Genomic DNA, 15,747 nt, shown 5'->3' with positions numbered 1-15,747 from the left:
ACGGCCTTTTTAAACATAACTACCATGCTATATCATACCTACAAAATTAATAATAATTTATTAATATTACCAAATTCTTCCTATGTTGAAATTTTCCTGATTGTCTCAAAAATGTCTTTTTACAGATTATTCAAATTAGAATTCGTATAAGGTTCATGCATTGCATTTGGCTGTTTGTCTCTTTGGTCTCTTTTTTTCCTATCTAGATATTTGTATTTTTTTCTTTAGATTTGCTTATAATTTATCAAGGGAGTTTAAAGAGAAAAATTGCTACCAAAATTAATGTCTTAGATTTTATCTTTAAATCATTAATTTTTACATTCGTTACATTTTCAAATGCAAATATACTTAATGGTGAAATGTGAAAGTCTGGGAAAACATAAAAAGGATTCTTGTGTTTGTGTGTGAGATTCAAAACAGTCATGAATTGATTTTATTATTCAAGGGCAGAGCTTTGGCCCCCATCCTATTCAAGTTCAAGCATGTCTATATTAAATCACATTTTTTGAGGACATTATAGTTTGACCTAACTAAATTATCATTTTTATTATGAATACAAAATTTGTAAATAATGAATCATTTGCTTCTGGGATTTTATATTCTTTGTCTTTCAGATTTTGTGTTTATTTTTCAGTATAATAATTTCAAACTAAAACAATTATTTTTTAATCAAAAATGAGTGAGTGATCATATCTCTTCGGCTGTTACCAATTAATATACATAAATGGCTTGTCCACTTGATAGTATTACCATTGAGTTCAATGTGATATCTCAAAAACTTTTGCTTTGTAAAAACAGTTGAATCATGTATTTGCTTCTTTTTTTAATACTTATTTTGCTATTCTACCAGGTTAGTGCATTATTTTCTTTCAACATTAGTAGGAGAACAGAAAAAAATTTTTTTCTTCCACTATAATTTTAACACTACCAATCCTTGATTTAAATTGTGCAATGCTGCTAACATGCCTCAAAATTTTACCATTTCTTTTTATAAACTCTCAATCTTGTGAAATCTTTCCTTTCTTAGGATATGAACGAGTCTGCCAAACAAGAAGATATTTTGGAATCCACAACAGATGCTGCAGAATGGAGTCTAGAAGTAGAACGTGTACTACCACAACTGAAAGTCACGATTAGGACTGACAATAAGGTATTGAAGAGAGAACACATTTTCTTCAAGAATTTTTTTATAGGGCAATTTTAGGGTTGGGGTATTCCCAATTATGCAAATAATTAAGGGCAGAAGGATTCAGTGTTCATCATTTTGTCTTACTAGAACTTTAAGAAATCGTTGATTAAACAAATAATGTAATATGGCCCAAAAAGCAAAGAAAAGAATTTTAAAAGAGTGGTTTGGAACATATCATGTTTCCCTGGGATTGAGAAATATTTTATGAATACATTTCAATGTATTTTCTTGGAAATCATATTTTGTTTAGGTAAATAGGAATTCCGTGACTATGTCAACTGAAATGTTTTGTTTAGGTAAATAGAATTCCATGACTATACCAACTGATAAGGGTTAGAAGATGGTTCAGAACTCTGCTGGATGGCAAAACAGAAGGCAACCTGGAAGTATTCCTAGATAATCTATTCAATACACATGAGTAAAAGTTACATATTAAGAAAATAATCAAGAAATCATATATAATAAGATGTAGAGATCATAACAGATGAACTGGCCATTGTATCAAGTTTCCGCTCCCTTTTTATCTACAATTTTAGAAGTACAGTTGACCCCTGAACAACACAGGTTTGAATTGCACATGTCCACTTATATGTGGATTTTTTTCAATAAAAGTTACATGGAATGTGCCTGCCTCTTCTGTGTCCCCTTCCACTTCCACCCAAAGACAAACCCCTCCTTTCCCTTCCTTCTCCTTCTCAGACTACTCAATGTGAAGATGATGAGGATGAAGACCTTTATGATGATTTACTTCCACTTAAAGAATAGTAAATTTATTTCTCTTCTCTATCATTTTCTTAATAATATTTTCTTTTCTCTAGCTTACTTTATTATAAGAATATAGTATATAATACATATACAAAATATGTGTTAATTGACTATTATCAATAAGGCTTCTGGTCAACAGGCTATTAGTAGTTAAGTAGGCTATTAATTGTAAGTTTTTGAAGGAGTCAAAAGTTATACACATTTTTTATTTCATAGGGGGGTCAGCAACCCTAACCTCTGTGTTGTTCAAGGGTCAAAAGAAATGATCAGAACAAGCTAATAGGTGATTAGACAATGCTATTCCCCTTAGCAGTATAACAATCTGTAGAAAAGGGGCTAAGGAGACATTTGGTAAAGAAACTGAAGGAGGATTTTTATCCTTGGAGGCAGGATGTAAGCCCCCGCCATTAGGAAACAAGGTTCTAGGGAAGCTTATTACTCTCAAAGTATGATCCTGTGTCTGCTCCTAAAGTAGAAGCCCTACAAAGATTGCTGTTTTCAGAATTCCTTGGAAACTAATTCATTCTTAGAATGTCTGGATTTGGGCTTCCACTTGAAGAACTGTCAAAGCAGGTAAGAAGTAACCTAGACTCCCAGAGCAGTCCCAGAATAGAATAAAAATGATAGAGGTCTTACTAACAGTGAATAGCTATGGAACAAATTCTATATAAGGTAAGTGAGCAAATCCTGCAGTCCGTTTACCATATATTTACCCAGTCATTATGGAGGACAGCTATTATTTGACTGCATTGGAGGTGAATTCTTTGTTTGCATAACTCTTATATGTAAATATATATTAATAAGAATTTCCTCTTCACTGATTAGATCTCTGCTGGAACTCTTCATTTGCAAACATGTGATATTTTTGCAGAAATGTAATATCTGATTCTTCAGTTTTATCAGAACAAATTCTCTTCATAAAATTAAAAATCACTGTTATTGTGATTCTAGTTAGAATGACATGTTAAAATAATTGTGTCGTTGGCAACTCTCAAGTATAGCTTAACCCACATGGAAGCAAGTTTAATTCATTTACTTTAAGCTAAGTAAACTCTTGAAGTCAAACATCTCATTTAGAACCTAATAAGATTTTTTTTTAAGCAGTCATTGATTTCCACGTAAGAAAGAAAAAGAAAGAATATAAATGTAACTGCTAGCACATATGATTTTACAAAACTAGGTATAAGTCAAATTCTATAACAGACCAGTATTGTAGTAATCAAAATCCTGGGTTTTTCGAGAATCAGTGTTCTCCTGATCTGGGGAAGAATTAACTAGCTTAAAGTTAGACTCTTACTTTCATACCATACAATCAGCCTTAATCTTATGGGGATATACCTTGCCAAATTAATTATACAATTAAGTTTTATAGACAGCATTCCAAAGTATCAGATGACATTCTTTTGTTTTCCAGTAGTTTTTAGAATATGTAGATATCATTTTGAATTTAGATTTTTGTAGTAAAACCTACTGATCTAAAGTCATATTCGATTGCTTTTTTCAGAATTCTTCTTTAGATCATTTGACCTTTGTGTTCAGTATTAAACAAACTCTTCTTTTTTCTAAGTCTTTTAGATATAGCAACTGGGACATGCAGCTTTAGGGTTAATTTTTTATTCAGGTTACTTGAGAAAAATAAAATTATATATATCAGTTTGAGAAAATAAGAGGCTAATGAATAAAGGAATGTTTCTCATGTCTCAGAAATAAAAATAAACTAATCTAGTTACATAAGAGGTTTCTTCTCACAGACTCATTATTGTCCTTCAGAAAAGGTTGACTCCAGCATCATGGCAGATCCCATTCTTTCTCAACTCCTTCCTCTACCAAAATCAAAACATCTCCTTTACTTTTGGCCAAAACAATAACTTTTCACTCAACACAGGATATTTAGAACATCTAGAAATTCAACTTTGTGATTGAGAGGGGAAAAAACGAAATTTATCATTTTGGTATCAATGCGTTTTACTGGTCACTGTTGGATTAATTTTTAAGTGGTTTAGAAATGTGGGAGATAATTAATAAAGGGCCTCCATTATTTAAATCCATTATGAATTTCTTCAAAATGTCCTTGCATTTATAGTAAATGAATCCCATATTTATTTGGCACTGGATCAAGTATTTGTTTTGTTATTTTCTATCAGAAATTTAGTTTATTCCTCTTAGACTTCCTTTCAGGGAATTACCAAAAAAGTCAATCTCTTTTTCTGTTCTTTTTGCATACTGTAGTATGCTTTGATGGGATCCTGTTACATACCAATATTTTATTTTGTATACTCTGCGTACTATTGCAATCACATTTTTATTGCTAAACCAGCTTATCCCTATTGTCTGGCACCACTTGCTGCTGTTGCCAGTTCTCAAAGAATGCAAACTAATTTTAATATTAGCTTAAACAAAATACAATTAGGAAAATAAATGTTGCCAAAAATACAAATAATATGCTTCACAACTGAAGATAAAGGATTTTTGTTATTTGCTGATTTGAATGGACTGTATTAGTAGTTCCCTTTTTAGTGTTGATTATAGAGAAAGCTCCTGGTAATTACAGTTGACCCTTGAACAACACAGAGATTAGGGGTGCCAATCCCCGAGCAGTTGAAAATCCATGTAACTTTTGACTTCCCCAAAACTTAACTACTAATAGCCTGCTGTTGACCAGAAGTCTTACCAATAACAAAAGCAGTTGATTAACACATTTTGTATGTTATATGTATTATATACTGTATTCTTATAATAAAGTGAGCTAGAGAAAAGAAAATGTTACTAAGAAAACCACAAGGAAGAGAAAATATATTAACTATTCTTTAAGTGGAAGTGAATCATCATGAAGATCTTCATCCTCTTTGTCTTCATGTTGAGTAGGCTGAAGAGGAAGAAGAAGTAGAGGGAGGGATTGGTCTTGCTATATCAGGAGCGGCAATGGTGGAAGAGGTAGACAAAGTGGAAGGGGAAGCGGGAGAGGCAGGCACACTTGGGGTAACTTTACAAAAATACATTGTAATTTTTGTCTGACTTTTTTGCCTTTTAATTTCTCTAAAAATGTTTCTATATAGTAACAATCATTCCACCATTTGCTTTAGTTTCAGTGCTGGTATCATAGAAGGGTCCAAGAAGTCAAAAGCAGTCTTGAATAATTGGAACTCTTCTGCCAAATTGTCTAAAGTTAATTTGTTTTCTGGCACTGCTGCTTATGCTTCTTCTACTTTCTCATCGTCTGGAACTGGTTCAAAAGCACTCATCTCCATCAAGTTGTTTTCTGTTAATTTCTCTGGTGTGGTGTCTGTTAGCTCTTGAATTTCTTGCAGATCCGTATCTTGAAACCCTTCACCCTCTCCCACAACCTTTTTTTTTTTTTTTTTTTTGCCATATCCGCAATCTCTTTTATGATTTTTTTTGATTGGCTCTGTCATAAATCCTGTGAAGACATGCAGAACATCGGGACACAGTTTTCTCCAGCAGGCATTTGTTGTTTTGGGCTTGATGACCTTCACGCCTTTTTTCTATAACAATGATGGCAATTTCATTGCTGTAATCCTTCCAGACTTTCATGATGTTCTCTCTATTGGGGTTCTCTTCCACAGCTGACAATCCTTTTTGTAGAATACTGTGTTGTTCTATTGGTTCTATTGATGCTTTGTCCCTAAAGCGAGGAAGTACCTTATCAGTAAGGGACTGCCTTTCAAGATTCTTTTGATATTGGAAAATGCCCCTGGCCACCCAGAACTGCATGAGTGCAACAGTGAAGGAGCCAAAGTGGTCTACTTGCTCCCAAACACAACATCTCTAATTCAGCCTCTAGATCAGGAAGTCATAGGGACCTGTAAGACTGGCAGCTGGTGTTTACCTTTTCCTTTCAAGGCTCCAGGGTTAGCAGCTTGATAGATAAGGGCAATCCTGAGCATAAACCTGACAATAGAGTTAGCCTATCCCTTCCTGCCTCAAATCCTGGTACTCCCTTCTCTTCCATACTAATAAATACCCTTTGTAGTATTTCCCTTCCCACCCCACACCCCAGAATAGGGCACTTTCATCTACATTAAAAACCTATTCAGGCAGATCTCCTTTCTCAATGAATTTCCTAATTCCAATCTAGAAACTTGTCTGCTGCCTCTTAGTCAGCAGAAGCTGCTTCTGTTAATTTTGACTTTTTATTTTTTTAGGCTAAACCTCTTTCTAAAATTATCAAACCATCCTTTGCTGGCATTAAATTTTCCAGCTTTAGAGCTTTCACCTTCCTTTTGCTTTCAGTTGTTGTATAATGACTTCATTTTTTCTTGAGTCATAACAGCAATAGGTGTGCTTTTCTTATAGCAATCCTGCGCTCATAAAAAAGCTGCATTTTTTAATAAGAAATACAAAGGGTGCAATAAGTGCAGAGTTTTTGTGTCTGCTGGCATACCTGTAGCAACCACTTCATGAATGTGTTTCTCTTTCTTTTTTACAATTGTCCTTACACTGGGTTCATTTATCTTGAAATGGCTGGCACTGCAGCTGCAGACCTCAATCTATGATACCTATCAAGCAATTCAGCCTTTTCTTGTAATGTCATGATTTTATTGTGTTTCCTGGAAGCACTTCCAGTATCCCTAGTGGCACTTTGTATAGGTCCCATGGTGTTATTCAAGGCTTACAGTATTGCACTGAACACGATGAAAAATAACATGAGAGCTGCAGGAGATCACATTTATTGAGATAGGAAATTTACTGGAGAGACAAACTGCTCATGCAGAGATAATTATCCTCATGGCATTTAAATCAGATACTTGCAACACTTGAGCTCACTGCAATAGCAATAGGTGGTGACTATGATATTATTACAGTAGTATAGTGTACTGCAGTTAATTTTATGAAGTTATGATTTAATACTGCATCTCTACATTTGTTTACATTTCTCTCAACTGTGAATGGCACCATGTATGGTCTGTGTATGCACAAAATTTTGATCAATTTTAGCTTTTTATAATAGATTTGTGTATATTTTATGATAGTAAATGATAAGATAGACTGTTATCTACATATATTTTATGTATTCATGACATACCTCTTTCTGAATTTTTTCAATATTTCTAGGTTATAAAGTTCATTTGTTTTTCAAATCCACATAAATCTCCAAAAACTTTTCCAATATGCTTATTGAAAAAAATCTGACTATAGGTAGACCTGCTCATTACAAACCTGTGATGTTCAAGTATCAGCTGTATATGAATAATGTGTCTAAAGACACAGTCATAAGTTCTGCCAAGAGAGTCAAATTCAACCATATCCTAAATCATGCTACTTTACAAATGCCTTAGTTTTGACTAAATGATTAAGACCCAGGAGTTATTTTTTTAGAAAATTACTATCTGAGGATTCCTAAACTAGAGTCAACATTTGGTGCCAGCTAAATTTATTTAATAGTATTGTTGGTACACTGTGACTCTACATCTTACATGTTGTCCTCTCATCCCTTTTTCCCCCCTCTTTCTCTTACCCTTTTCTTTTCTGCTGAGTTTTTATCTGTCTCTTTTTTATTATTCTTTATTAGACCCAAAAATGGGGCCTACAAGTGTCATACAATTGCTCCAGTAGAATTTAAAGCCAAGTTAGAGCAAACACCTCTGATTATCCTCAGACTAGACTTAGATCTATAATGAGTTAAGAAGTATCCTACTTCTTAAAGACTTCTGAGTCTTTTTAAGATAAAATTTTGTTTTTAATTATAAAAATGATATGGAAGCACTGTTTCAAGGGGGAAGGGGGCAGGCAATGTGCCATGAATTAGAAATTAGAGATTACACATTTAGTTCTACTGTCCATTCCTGATTTATTGAGCCAAGGTTTCAGAAACTTAGTGAAACTGTGGTAACCATAAAGACCCAGAGAGGATGGATTTATTTCACATACCTTCTCTTGGCCCCCAGAGTTCATATTTATACCACATATTAACTGTGTGACCTGGGACTTATAAACATCAGCCTTTTATCTTTACATGAGAATATAATCAGGTCATACAACTCTCACTTTGGTATACTTTTCCAGTTTTATCCATAATAAATGTATATATAATATGATAATGTTGATAATAATCACTGACATTTACTGAGTATTTTCTATGTGCTAATCACTGTTCTTAACCCTTCACATGTTATTAACTCATTTAATCCTTTCCACCACCCTATGAGATATATGTACCTCTAACCAAAGACAAAGAGCCTAAAAACAGAGAAGTTAAGTAGCTCACCTTTTTAAGTGACAAATATGGTATTTGAACTGACAACCCAGGCTTTTACCTATTTAATGACAATGCAGCATACTGGTTAAAAGCACAAATTCTGAACCCATGTTGCTTGAGTGCAAATCCTGGCTCTAATAGTTACTAGCTTTTGGACCCTGTGGGCAATTCACTCAACCACTCTGTATCTCAGTTTCCTCATCTTTAAAATGGAGTTTCTTATAATACCTCCCTCAAAGAGTTAGAGGATTAAATGAATTAACATACCTAAAGCACTTAGAGTGGTACCAGAAGAATCACTTATTATATGTAGGCCACTATTTCTGTGTGTGTTTATTTATACAACTGAGATTATACCTCTTTTTAAAAATATAACATTATATCACAAGCATTTCCATACATCATTAAAATTATAAACTATAACACTGATGGCTGTCTATAGTGTTTGAAGGTTACCATCAATCCCCAGATGAATGCCAGATAGCAGAGATGGCTTGGTTAAGCTTAGAAGGTTGGGGTCAAATCAGGAAGTTTAGGATATGAGTGGAAAAATGGCTTGACAGAGTTATGCAAAAGCTGGCAGTGAGAATATGGACAAGAATAGGGACCATAACATCTGAGAGCACAGGTTAATAGCAAGAAATGGATTATGTCAATGCATCACTTAAGGTGGAAGTCCAGTTGAAAGGTAAAACATGGAAAGCAGGAAACAGAAATTATGATTAAATAGAAATCTAGATTTAGAAATCTTCTATAATTACTCATTGCTACAAGAATGTATAGTCAGACCAATCTGTAGGTTGTAGCTGCTGTTACCTTTTTTCAGCTTATGTGAGAGGTTTTCTTTCAGGGTACTTTAGGACAATTATTGAAAGATAATATTTTCTTATATGATTGAAAAATTTTAAGTTCCATAATAGTAATATATATATATTTTTTGATTTTTAAGTGAATCAATTGACAGTTGCTGAGTTTAATATAACAGTAGTTGAAGCTGAGCTGCCAAAGAATTCTACATGTCACATATTTCTGGAACATAGAAAATGTGGATGCATATTCATATGGATTTTCACTTTCTGTATTTTTGATTAATTTTGAATCTCCAAAGAAATATATAATGCTGTTTTTTGAAGAAGAATATTCTATCTTCTTAAATTTTCTTTTTATTATAAAAAGAAAACCTTTTTTGACTTTGTTGAAATAAAGGTAGATAATCCAAATGAGAACAAGCAAAGACTATTTATTCAGAGCTGCTACATAGCAAGGGAGTAAGCCACTATCACTTGTAGTTGGCAGAGACTCAAGGCAGGTAGGAGAATTTAACATATTTACAATGAAGAAAAAAATAAAAAAAAGAAAGGCTTCATATATGTTCAGGTGTGGCTGGAAATCTGCAGAGTATGCTATGTGATTAGTTGGTTAGGGAGGGTAGTTGGCTTTGTCTGGTTGATCCTAAGTTGGAAGTAGGTGGCAGGCAAAAATGGGAAAGCTAGCAATCATTGATTAAGTCCTGTTTGAGGCCAATTGCTACAGAGGTTGTGGTTTTGCTTTCTGAACTGGTTGCTGCAGATTGTGGGTCAGAGTTATGTTTTTGTATTTGAGCTGGCCATTGTCTGTTTTCCATTTGTATATTCAGTCTCTCAACTTCATTGACCCAAAGGAAAGTGGCTTCTTAAAATCATCAGTCTTATTAGTCTTTATCAGGACAATGATTTTTTTTTCAAATCAAGGGTTTTGTTGTTGTTGTTTTACCGCAGTGGAAAACAAATAAACATTAATAATACTTATTCCTGTTTTTCAGAAATAAGGAAGAGCAGAAAGTGTGAAATCAGTTTTCAAGTAAATCTTACTTAGACCATTGTCTTTAATTATGCAGTACTTATTCCTAAAAGACTGTACATTATAATGATTTAATATTCGGTATTTAATGCAATGAAAAAATGTTCTAAGATGCTTTAATGTCCTGTGGATATTGTAATTAAAATTTTGATTAATGACTTAAATAGATTTTTTCCCAAATTATAATTAAATGTTTCCTGCTTTGTTGTTTTAAAAGATAGTTGGGTAGGTATCCCCTTCATTCCACTAAAATGTCTCTAGTAATTATGTAAATCTTCAGGTTCATTACAAGGAATTTAGATAAAGAGATTATTTTTTAAAAGGCTTTGGAAGTATTATAGCATGTGTTTCTAATTATCTCAAACCTTTGATTCACTGAACTTACTTTTTTTTTACATCCTTACCTGTTCTTTTAGTGTCTGATTTTCTCAGAGTGCAGTTGTAAAAAGAACCTTAAATTTTAAATTTCAACTGCAAGCAACTAAATTTTGTTTTAACGTAAATAAACCGTAGAGATACTGCCTTGGGTAATTCACGGCAGGAAACCTTTTGGGAAGAGTCATCTTGCTAAGGATGGAATCATTGCAATAGTCTTGAGCCCTTGGGGCTCTCTAGTCACTGTGAGAGCTAAAACCTAAGAGGAAGGAGAGAGGCCTTCGTTAATCAGCAGGTGGAATTCTATTTAAATGAACCTGGAGGGACCACAGAATTGCTGTATTAGATCTAAGTCTCTTCCAATTGGAAGCCAAATCCTGCAGAAAGATACAAAGGTAGGATTTTTCTTTTTATTATTATAGACAAATCTGTATCTGGAAGCAATAGAGGGTATTTTTACTCATTCCAAAGTAGTGAAGAGAGTAACTGGCTTTGACCTGCCATCACTGTGTTTGGATGCAGTATAAGAGGGTGTTAATAAAATTTAGTTTTACTAAATATTTTGGACCTGCAGGGATTTAGAAATTGTTATAATTTAGGAATAAAGAGCCTGTATTAGATAAAAAGCTGTAATAAGACTTATACTCTGGTTTTTGGATAGGATATATTGATAGGATTCTTGCATCCAAGAGCAAAAAGGTATAATATATTTTGTGGCCTAGAGTATAGGAATATATTTTATGTGTATAATAGTCATTAAAGTGGGATTCTGCTTGTCATTTGAACAATGAAGTAACTAAATTTATAATTCTTACAGATTTTCTGGGAGACAGACCTTCTGTTGAGAAATAGCCACATAATTTAAAGAAAAATAAGGTGCCAAATAAAAAAATTAGCTTTTACAATTACCGGTAACAAATGTAAATACAGGTGGCAATAAGTTGGTCTCCATGAGGCTCCATGGAGGAATAATAGCTCCAATTACTGTCACAAATGTTTGTAATTGTATCTATTGCTGCCAGACGATAAATGCTTTTTAATATAGTAAGGCCATAAATGTACATGCTGCTGTTGTTTAAACAAAATACAATTTTCAGCAAATTTATCCTTGAAACACCTGCTATAATCAAAAAGAGGTGAATGCTATCAAAATAAACTGCCTAAATTAACTAGACACACATACATTTTTAGAGCAGCCTGCATGATTACTCAACTGCCACGAAATCTTGGAGAATGAAGGGAAATATTCACTGATGGACTTTTACAAGCAAGCTCTCTTTAAAGGAGACTACAGAAAACAGAACATTGTTTGGGGATGTTGTGTTATTTTTAAACAAGGTGTTACTTTGGGGACTTAAAGTTGTATTTTCAAGGTCAGCTCTTTGGTTTTTTTTTTCCTTTGTTGCATATGAGTCATGGACAGATATCAGGGTTGTGGGAAAAAATAGTGTGCTTAAAATTATACATGTAAAAATACAGCAAAGGGGTGGAGAAAAAAACAGCCATTCTTAAGCAACTGGAAAAGATTTTTAGTTGCTTCTGTCACAATCTTGTTGAACATTCAGGATAGTCTGTGTTTAAAGATAGTTGATCATACCTTCCTTCCTATTTACCCTGAGTGTGATAAATGTTTCAGCTGGATCGGGGAAAAGTTCTATTTATCACAAGTTGAAATAGGAGAACGGGTGTTTTTGCTTTAGAGATTACCATCAGCTGTAACTAAAGAGCATCAACAGTGGCAGCAGATTTTAAGGAAATAACCAATAAAGACAGCATGTTATATAAATACTGCAGGGGCAAGTTACTAATGCCTCACGGCTGATGTACCTCAAATAGACATTTGTGATTGAGAGCAGTGAATTAATTCATATTGATTATAATTAAAATTCTAGACTGCCTAAATATTTCATTATTGCAAAGTATGATTTAATGTTTCCTTTAAATTACTTAATATAAAATGTGAATTGAAGCACAAACCATTTGTCATATGGACCTTCCTACAAAATGTACTTTTTATTGGCTTGACACATTTTTTCCAATCAACCATATTAGAGTAGTTCTCACTATCACTGAGTTTCATTAATATTTGAACAAATATTACCCTCATGTTTTTTATCCCATTTTTTAGATTCTGTTTCCTTATACCAATTTATGTTTTTTGGTTCTTCAGATATGAAGGAGATGACCATTGTTTTGGGGACTTTTGAGGGGAAGGGGTATCAGTATGAGAGCCAAATTTTGATTAGTAGATTCCTAAAGTCGGGAGGGACTATCAAGGCCATCATCTGGTCTGGCTCTCCACTGTGGTTACTCAGCATCCTGTAAAATATTTAAATTTTAATTTGGCCTGTGAATGTTCCTGCATTCTCAGAGGGGCCCCATTCATTCCCTCTCTGCCTTGCCAAATCTCTTTTCTGGGTTTGTAACTCCTTCGAAAGCCTGAAAACTCACTCAAAAGATCTGTGTGACCATATAAAAGGGGTATGAATGGAATAAACATGATTAATAGATCTGGGTCAACATTTGAAAACTCATTAGTAACAGATGGAAGTCAGTAAAGATAATCTCTGAGTATGTTAGAAATGTAATTATTTAACTACAAAGGTATTATATTTAGAGATCATAGGTCTCCAGTTCAATTACAGTTAGGTATGAGAATACCAGTCATTGTTACGATAGCCTTGGTTATCCACTGTGCGCACTGTTTTATTTTTCTCTACAATGAGAGGAATATCTAGAAACTAGAAACTTCCCTGAGGAAACATACATTTCCAGTAATCATGAATATTCCCACACCACCTGCGACAGATACACCACAACATATAGCACACAATATACACTCAACTCTTCTTAAGTAGTATGTTTAGTTGTTTGAACATGTAAAAAGAAAATCATGCTTTCATACCACAAGGATGTACCATAGAAGACTTTAATCTGCCGGCAATGGAAGAAAAATGTCACATTTAAAAATTCAGGAAAAGTCACATTCTGTAATTATACTGCAACCTGATGAGCATTTTTCATTAAGAAGTAATTCAGTCTCATAAAAAAGTTATTTAATTGAATGGACAGTCTCACTCTTTTTCTCTTTCCTCACACACATACACATGCACTCACACATACAAATACATACACAAATGTGGGCAGTGATGAAGCTGAAAATTCTGATGATGAGAACAAGAAGAAGAGCTTGTGCAAAGTGGCAAAAAGAGAACAGAGAAAGGAGTGTTCTCTGTGGAGGAGGGAAATAGGCTGCTCATATCCTTGCAGAAAGCATTATAAATCATAGATTTGTCACAGAAATATTTGCTACATTGAACTTAGATATATGCAACTCCCTTTATCAAGCTATTTTCCCTGCCCCTTTCACTTAGGCTGATTCCTGTTATCAGATTTGCAAAGAATTGTTGACCACAGGTGGGTATTTAAACATGTTATAGGAACATCAATATTATACACTGAAATCTTGAGACTTGTTACTTTTACACTGAAGCTCCCACGTGGTCCTACCTCTCTACCACTGTAGCTACAATTATAATTTTAATAACTCAGTCTTTCACCCTGCGGTTGAAACAGAGATGTGCTGTCCAAATCCCCTTACAAGAAAGGACTTGCTGCCCAGCTGGAGAAAGTGGTCTGCAGATAGCCTCCAGCTATCCACTTCTTCAGTGGCAGAAAGCTGCCTCACTCAAGGTCTCATCCTTCTCAGAGCTGCCTGTGTTTGGGCATATGTGAGTTGTTTCCAGTGTGAAACTATTATAAATAATGCTGCTATGAAAATTCTTCAGTGTGTCTTTTGGTAAATGTATGTACACATTTCTACTGGAATTTCTACTAGGAGTGGAATTGCTAGGTCATGATATATGTTTATGTTCAGCTTTAGTAGACCTTGCCAGATAGTTTTTGGAAGTGGTTATAAAAATTTATGCTCCTTATAGCAGTGTATGAAAGTTCCAATTGGTTCACATCTTTATCAACACTCAGTATTATTTTGGTCTTTTTTATTTTAATCATCATGGTAGGTATGTTGTGAAATCTGATTGTCATTTTAATTTGCATTTCCCTCTTGACTATTAAGATTGAGCCTCTTTTCATATGCTTATTTGGCATTTGGATATCCTCTTTTGTCTTTTGCTATTGGATTATCTGCATTTTCTTTCTCTTTATAGAAGTTCTTTACATATTCAGGATAAGTCCCTTATCAGATATATGTACTGCAAATATCTACTCTTTAACTTTCCTTTTCATTCTTTTGTATATTATGATGAACAGTGACTTAATTGTAATATACTAAAAATGATCTTTTCAGGTAGTGGGGGTGCAGTGAGTATGGCTAATACGTTTTAAGAAATCTTTGTTTACCTCAGTGTTCTGAAGGTATTTGTCTATCGTCTTTTGAAAAAATTCTGTTCATGTCTTTTGCTCACTTTTTAATGGGGTTGTTTGTTTTTTTTCTTGCTGATTTGCTTGAGTTCTTTGTAGATTCTAGATATTAGCCCTTTATCTAATGTATAGTTTGTGAATATTTTCTCCCATTCTGTAGGTTATCTATTTACTCTGTTGATTATTTCCTTAGCTGTGCAGATGCTTTTTAATTTAATTAAGTCCCATTTATTTTTCTGTTGTTGTTGTTACTGTAATTGCCTTTGTGATCTTAGTCATAAGTTCTTTGCCAAGGTTGATGTCTAGAAGAATTTTTCCTATATTTTCTTCAAGAATTGTTATGGTTTCATGCCTTATATTTAATTCTTTTATCCATCTGGAATTAATTTTGTATATGGCAAGAGATAGTGTCAGGTTTTAGTCTGAAATGTTAGTTCTTAATGCATGGCCGAGAATGACCAGACACACCAAAGTAAGGCAAGCACGAAAATGAGATTTATTGAGGAGAGAAAGATAAAATTATAGGGCAAGAGCATGATACAGGTTTACAGAGCATGGTACATACGCCACAGATGACGACTAGACCCACTGTCACAGCAAAGGGAGAGCAAAAGGAAGGGCAAAGAAAGAGAGATTGGCTATGGTCTGTGTCTTATTTTTATAGTGCCTGGTTAGGGACCTTCCTCATGGTCCAGAGGTCACCATGGAACTACTTTGATTGGACAGTTGGGAGTCACATAACCTCAGCCTTAATTACGAATGTGGGTTCTAGGTCACTTTCTGGACTCTATGATATCTATGCTGCTTGGCCCATGGGCTAGAGAGTGCCCTGCATTCTTTTGCAGCTGGGGCACCAAGTTTTGATTGGCAGATTCATAGAGTATTCCCTCCTCCCTCAGGTATGGAGAATTAGGGTGGGGCGGGACCAAAATAGGGATACACAGCAGCCATTTTCATCCCTAGAAGACCTGGAATCCAT

General features: G+C 34.2%; 2 protein-coding genes across 2 annotated transcripts in view; one reads left to right on the top strand and one right to left on the bottom strand.

Moving 5' to 3' along the window:
- The window catches only part of HHLA2 (HHLA2 member of B7 family), a 187,829-nt gene that overhangs the window by 144,758 nt on the left and 27,324 nt on the right, over nucleotides 1-15,747 (bottom strand). The window lies entirely within an intron of this gene.
- IFT57 (intraflagellar transport 57) overlaps nucleotides 1-15,747 on the top strand; it is a 56,486-nt gene that overhangs the window by 25,474 nt on the left and 15,265 nt on the right. Inside the window, exon 6 of the mRNA XM_012777196.2 lies at nucleotides 1,028-1,150. Within this exon, the coding sequence (XP_012632650.1) occupies nucleotides 1,028-1,150 (123 nt within the window). The remainder of the gene's footprint in view (nucleotides 1-1,027; nucleotides 1,151-15,747) is intronic.

Source organism: Microcebus murinus, chromosome 1, assembly GCF_040939455.1.
Source record: "Microcebus murinus isolate Inina chromosome 1, M.murinus_Inina_mat1.0, whole genome shotgun sequence".
Classification (NCBI taxonomy): domain Eukaryota; kingdom Metazoa; phylum Chordata; class Mammalia; order Primates; family Cheirogaleidae; genus Microcebus; species Microcebus murinus.
The sequence above is the reverse complement of the archived record's forward strand: the minus strand, read 5'-3'. Positions and strand labels throughout refer to the sequence as shown.